The sequence below is a fragment of the Gekko japonicus genome, unplaced genomic scaffold (genome assembly GCF_001447785.1).
Source record: "Gekko japonicus isolate JY-2015 unplaced genomic scaffold, Gekko_japonicus_V1.1 scaffold2203, whole genome shotgun sequence".
Lineage (NCBI taxonomy): Eukaryota > Metazoa > Chordata > Lepidosauria > Squamata > Gekkonidae > Gekko > Gekko japonicus.
The window spans coordinates 178061-184764 of record NW_015167600.1 but is presented as its reverse complement, the minus strand read 5'-3'; the positions used below and the strand labels follow the sequence as shown (position 1 = coordinate 184764).

General features: G+C 53.8%; 1 protein-coding gene across 1 annotated transcript in view; it reads left to right on the top strand.

Annotated features, from left to right (window-relative positions):
* STARD8 (StAR related lipid transfer domain containing 8) overlaps window positions 1-6704 on the top strand; it is a 43429-nt gene that overhangs the window by 28759 nt on the left and 7966 nt on the right. The window contains exons 5-8 of the mRNA XM_015413992.1: window positions 816-989; window positions 1782-1941; window positions 5058-5256; window positions 5971-6181. Coding sequence (XP_015269478.1) covers window positions 816-989; window positions 1782-1941; window positions 5058-5256; window positions 5971-6181 — 744 coding nt within the window. The remainder of the gene's footprint in view (window positions 1-815; window positions 990-1781; window positions 1942-5057; window positions 5257-5970; window positions 6182-6704) is intronic.

Here is a 6704-nt window from a genome sequence, read left to right as displayed (position 1 = left end):
AAATGTAGCCAAGACCTTATTTCGACTCTGCTAATAGCTGCTAAGGTGGTTATTGCGAGTAGCTGGAAATCTACCGACAAACTTCTTCTTTCCTCTTGGCGTTTAAAAATCTGGGACTTTTACATCATGGACAAACTTTCTGATGCAGTGGCTTCCTCTACTAATAGTTCATGTTCAAAATCTACTTTATGCACGAAATGGTCTCCTTTTTTAGAATATGTTTTTAATAATGACACTTTGCTGTTCCTTCTCAGTATGTTGCAGTGTTTCATTACATGTAATTTTGTGTTGGTCATATTTATACCAAATCCCATTGTTGTTTATTGTACTATAGAGTAATAAAATATTTAAAAAAATAAATAAAAAAATAAAAAAGAACCACTATATATGTAAACCGCCCAGAGACACTCCAGGGTTAGGGCGGTATAGCAAGTTGAAAGTATAAATAAATATAAATAAAGGGGTGTTTGGGGGATTTTCCATTCCCAATATATTGTCGGGACTGACATCTGGGAGTCAGTTCCGACACGAAAGTTGCCTACTTGGATCCTTTCTTTCTCCAAATAAACAAATCTTGCTGCTACAGGAGTGTTCCTGAGACTGATTGCATTCCAGGCCTTGACAGATGGCTTAATTGCTTTTTAAAGCCATTACTGTTTTTCCTTAGTGTTTTCATTAATAAAGCCTGTTTCTTTGGGGATTTCTGTGTACTTACAAAAGGGTTTTGTGGATAAACCGACTTAAAGGTCCTGGTGTGGCTAAAAAGCAGATAACAGATGATCTAATCTCTGGATGGTTTCCTCCCCCCTTTGTAGGAAACTTCGCTGGCACAGCTTCCAGAACTCCCACCGCCCCAGCCTGACCTCGGCCTCCTTGGAGATCAGCCACCAGTCCGCTGCGCAGCTCCACCTGCTCCAGAAGTGTTCCCTCCTCTGCCTCACTGCCATCATGGAAAAATATGCGGCTCCTCACAAGCAGACCTGGGCATGGTGAGCAAATAGTGGAGAACACCCACAGGCAGGGAGAAGCCCCCCTCAATAGAAATTGGTTAGAGCAAATTGTGGGTGGGTCGGGTGTAATGGGAGGCAGCCCCCTTTAAGCTGGGCCTCGGCGGCAGTGGTTTACTCTTTCCCCTCCCCGGCCCCCTTCTGGCCATTGCAGAGGAGGATACTCTGATTCACAGAAACGTGTGTTTGGACTGTGTATGACCAGCCAGGCATGTGTAAAAGGCAACGAGGGCTGCCACTAACGGTTGGATAGTATTTCCCCTGTTTTCATTCTGAAATCAGATTCAGGCTGTTTGGGGAAAGACATCAGAGCAGTTTGGTGGGAGAGAACACGCTAGGCCCATGCTGCAGACCTTGAGGGCGAGAGGGTCAGTTGCCAGGAGAAGTGCCTTTCCGCCGCCGAGGGGGTTTTCCAATCGCAGTGCCTCCTCGTTTCCTGCCCAGTTGATGGAGGACCTTTGCTAATGTGGGAGCAGCCCCAGGTTTCACGGCTTCTTGGTCTCCTCCCAAACTCAGGCACATGAGCTCCATTCACTGGTGCAAGGGACAAGGGAGTGAACCCGTGTGAAGAGGGGAATAGTTGCAGTGGCCTGGGAGAAGACCACTCCCGGACGCCAGCTGGCCCTACAGAGGGTGGGCCCAGGGGCAGCCCCTCTCTGTCTTCATTCCTCTGGTGCTGATCTTTCCCCCCTCTTGTTTGTGTCCGGTCCATCTTCTTCTCTGGTAGCACGAGTTTAAGATTCTCTTTGTAAGCCCCATCCCTTTCTCTAACAGGACTGTTCCTAAGTTCATGAAGAGGAGCAAGGCCCCCAGCTACAAGGACAAGGTGGTCTTTGGGGTTCCCCCCGTCATCAGTGTGCAAAGGACAGGACAGCCCCTCCCCCAGAGCATCCAGCAGGCCATGCGCTACCTCCGTCGCCAGTGCCTCGACCAGGTGAGAGCGGGTGGGCCCCGGTGGCTCCCGCTTCCCACAACTCCCTGAGGACACCTCCACTTGCCTCCTGGTGCTTCCCCTGGAGGCTGCCCCTCTGGCCTGCACGGGCCTGGCATCAGCCCCTGCTCTTCCCTGGGGCTCCCCTCCTGCTGAGGCAGGTCGTAGGCAGAGAGGGGCTGTGGTGCCGCTGGAAGCTGCTGTGGCAACAGCAGTGTAGTGCCTGAGACGGGACAGAGGAGTCTGGGACTTCTCCAGGCCCAAAGGACTCCTGCAGATCCTGCGAACCCTCCTGCGGCTCAGCCCTGCAGTACTGGGGCTGACACCTGTCCATGGGGAAGGCATCTGGGTGGGTGGGGGGTCTGACTGCAGGAGGGGCTGGTGTGATCCACCCCCTTCCACTCCGTGTGTTCCTGGGGCAGGCCTCTGTTAGAACAGGTGGATCTGCTGCCGCCACGTTTCGCCTCCCCCAGCAGAGGAGATCCCAGCCTTTGGGAAGGGCACGCTGCTCTCCAGACTGAATTTCCCCCCACCCAATCACACTCAGCCAGTGGCCCCTGACCTTTAAAAATAACGAACTGACATACTAAGCAGGGCCCCACAGGAGCAGACCAGTAGTCCGTGATCCACCTAGACCGGCATTCTGTTTCACGCAGTGGCCAACAAACAGAGCACAGAAGCCCTCCCCTACTCCTGCCTCCTGGCACTGGTATTTAGAGGCCCACCATCTCTGAATGCAGCAGTTCCTTTTGGTCACCATGGCTTGTAGTCACTGATGGCCCTGTCCTCTATGACTCTGTCCAGTCCCCTTTTAAAGCCTATAACTATCACTACATCCACTGGTGGTGAATTCCACAGGTTAATTATCTCTATCTCTATATATAATAATTCTGTTTTGGAGTGGCAACATTCCATGCACTCCCTCAGCCATTGGCCTGTCAGCCGCCACTCAAGAGTAATCGCGTGCCATTGGCCGGGTGCTGGGTCTGCTCCTCTTCCCCGCCCACTCCCCCTTCAGCCACTGTGCCCTGTCAGAATTACTGGCAAACAGCTTTCTCTCTTGACAAAGATGCTTCTCCTGCTTGCCTCCCATGTGGGACTGACTGTTCCCACAGTGGCTGTTGGTAGGTGTCACAAAATGGCAGTTACCTGTGTTTGTAAGATGGCTGTGGTTCTTTGTTTAAAATGTTCTCCCATAAGGTTTAATTGAGCTGTAGTTCCAGAGAGGGGCCTACAGGGGTATCACTCAATGGGTTGAATGGGGCTTCCTCATCTGCTGGCTTACAGTTCCCAACTGCCTCAAGGCCAAATAGTGCGGGAAAACAGGGACTGTCCCAAGGCAGCCTTCATCCCTGGGAGGCAGCAGAAATTCAGCTACTCCACAGTCGGCTGGACTGGGTAATGAATGGAAGTTTCCCTGCCCACAACCTCCAGAGGTAGAGAGTATTGTGTGTAGGGATATAGTCTCCCCCACTCTGCACAATACCAAAGGGAGGGGGTAGCCTAGGGGAGCAAGGAAAGGCCAGACCCTTGGGTTGCCAACTTTCCAGGGATCCCCCAAAGATTGGGGATTCCATCTCCAAATAGGAAGATTCGGCCAGAGGGGTCTCACTGTCCCTCTAAAAAGGCAGTGACAATTCAGTGAGTGGTGGCAGCAAACTTAAGGAGTGAGATACGCCCATGGGACGAGGGTGGGAGGCAAACGGCTGAGTTGTAAACTGGAGTCTGTTTTGCCATGATAGGCAACCAAGCTTGGTTCAAACAAAGCAAGGAAACCCTTTGCAGGCCTTTGTGAGGAACTCATTGGGGGCAGTCCTGGAGATTTTCTGGTAGAGTCTATGGAAGCGAGGCTTTGGGGAGGGGAGAGGCCTCAGCTGAACAGAATGCCATACAGCCCACCTTCCAAAGCAGTTATTTTCTCCCGAGGGGAGAGATCTCTTGTCCGGGTGTTCAGTTGTGATACCTGGTGATCTTCAGGCTCCACCTGGAGGTTGGCTGCCCTAGGCGTAGCAGTCAGTGCTTCGGAGCAAGGTCTGCTAGATCCAGGTTCTTGCTGTAGAAGCTGAGTGGGTGATTTTGGACCAGTCACAGACTTTCAGCCTAACCTACCTCACAGGGTTGTTGTGCAAGTCAGAAGGGGGAGAGGAGAATGATGTAAGCTGCTTTGGTCCCCATTGCAGAGAAAGACTACTTTTCCTCCTGGGAAACCATTGTTGCCAATCTCCAGGGCTGGAGATCACTCAGAATTACAACTGCTCTCCAGATGGCAGAGATCAGTTCCCCTGGAGAAAATGATGGACTCTGTGGCAGTCAGGGCTTCAGAGCACGGAAGAGGGTGCAGGTGTGTGTGTGTGGGGGAAATAGAAAGCTGAAGCGAGAGGGGGAAATAAAAGTAGGTTGATTATTGGCTGGGAAGGAGATAGGGTTGCCAACTCCAGGTGGGAAATTCCTGGAGATTTGAGGGATGGAACCTGGAGTGGGTGAGGTTTGAGGAGGGGACCTCAGACAGGTACTTTGCCATAGACTCCACCCTCCCAACCAGCCATTCCCTTCTGGGGAACCACTGTTGCCAATCTCAGGAGAGGGGTGGAAATCACTCAGAATTACAACGGATCTCCAGGAGGGAGGGGAGAGGAGCTGCAAAGCTGAAATCAGAGGGACAGATAACGGCAGGCTGATGCTTGGCTGGGAAGGAGATAGGGTTGCCAACTCCAGGTTGGGAAATTCATGGAGATTTGAGGGGTGGAGCCTGGAGAGGGTGAGGTTTGAGGAGGGGTAGGACCTCAGACAGGTACAATGCCATAGACTCTACCCTCCAAACCAGCCATTCCCTCCTGGGTAATAATTGTTACCAATATCCAGGTGAGGGGTGGAGATCACTCAAAATTATAACTGCTCTTCAGGTAGCAGAGATCAGTTCCTCTGGAGAAAATGGTGGACTCTGTGTCCTTATACCCTGCTGAGGTCACCACAGCACATGGACGCTGAGTGGCCAGGGCCTTGGCACTCTCCCAGAGCCTCTTTCTAGAGCTTGTTGTATTTATTTCCACGACGGGCCTTGTTTTTATTTTTTCTTTCTCGAATGATCACCTGTTTCCTCCTCTCTTGCCTTTGACCAGGTCGGCATTTTCCGCAAGTCAGGGGTGAAGTCTCGGATCCAGGCCCTGAGACTTATGAATGAGGTCTCGCCAGAGGGTGTGGATTACGATGGGCAGTCAGCTTATGACGTGGCGGACCTGCTGAAGCAGTACTTCCGGGACCTCCCAGAACCCGTTTTCACCAGCAAGCTCACAGACACTTTTTTACAAATTTACCAGTGTGAGTGGAGAAAAGAGCAGAGAAAGAGATACCAGGGGGGGGGCTGTTGTTGCTTGTCCCTCACAAGGGACCGAGTGTAGGACTTCAGCACGTGAGGCTGAGAATCTACGATGAGAGACCACCTGTGGAGAGCAGATTTGAGTTGGGGCCACACTGTGCTGGGATGGGGGGGGGGTTAGCGCTTTCCCCTCCACTGTCCCCTCCCAACTGGAAATCGTAGGGGAATCAAACAAGTGGGGAAGGAGCGCCCCCTCTCCTGCTTCCCCTGGGGGCCCCCTGGCAAGAGGGGAGCGCTGGCCCAGACCGTCTCGGAAGTGTCCCACTCCCGCCAAACAGTGTCTCCCTGATGGTGGCTGTCACGCTGCCATTCGGAGAGAAAAGGCTGTGGGATGCAAAGGGAGAGAAGGTGTCTCTGCCCCCTCCCCAGTAAACTGAGGGGAGAGGTTCTCCCACTCCAGCCGGAGCCAGGGATTTCCTGGACGTCATTGTACAGCCCACATTGGAAGCTACTTTCTGCATCGTTAGCAACAAACAGACTGGAGACGTGGCTGTCCCCCCCCCCCCCCCCCCCCGTAGCTGGTGACATCACAGAAGCAGGAGCTGGGCTGGGCTCGTTGCCCCTGGAGGAATAGGAGCAGACCGAGGGGGCTCTCAGGCAAATCTGGAAACAGGAGTTCTTCTTGTGCCCAGTGGCTCATTGTCTGCCCCCTTCAGTTGTCCCCAGGGAGCAGAGGCTTCAAGCGACGCAGGCGGCCATCGCGTTGATGCCGGACGAGAACCGCGAAGTGCTGCAGACGTTGCTCTATTTCCTCAGCGACATCGCAGCCGCCCAGGAGAACCAGATGACAGCCGGGAACCTCGCAGTGTGCCTGGCGCCCTCCCTCTTCCACCTCAATGCCTCCAAGAAAGAGAGCCCCTCCCCACGGTGAGGGCGGGGGGAGGGGGAGGACTGCCCGGCCACCACAAGGCCTCTCCCTTTCCTCTCTGCTCTGCCCTTTGGACGGGGGGGTGGGTGGGCCGGGCGGGAGCACACACAACCCCCGATGAAGGATCCTGCAGTCGAAGGCTCCCTCCTCAGTGAGACCGGCTGGCTCGTATATCCCATTGACCAAGATGAGAACCTCTTATCCCGGCTTGCTTCACCTGGAGTAACAACCACCTCCTCGTTCCCCGCAGGGTATCACTAAAGCAAGAGTCCTCCATCTACCCAGTGCAGCTGGAGGGGGTGGGGGGTCCGTTGTCCCACCCCAGCTGTAAATACAAAAGGGAGTGTGGGAGCCCGCATCCCCCCCCCAACCCTCACATGGAAATGTTCACTCATGTTTCCTGCGCAGATCGTGGCAGCAGCGTGGTGGGTCCCTTCCTGCCGGCTCCATCTCTTGTGTGGAGGGCATGGTGGGAAGGGCTGCTCGGTGTTATGGCGGGGAGGGGGGCACGTGGGGGGGAGT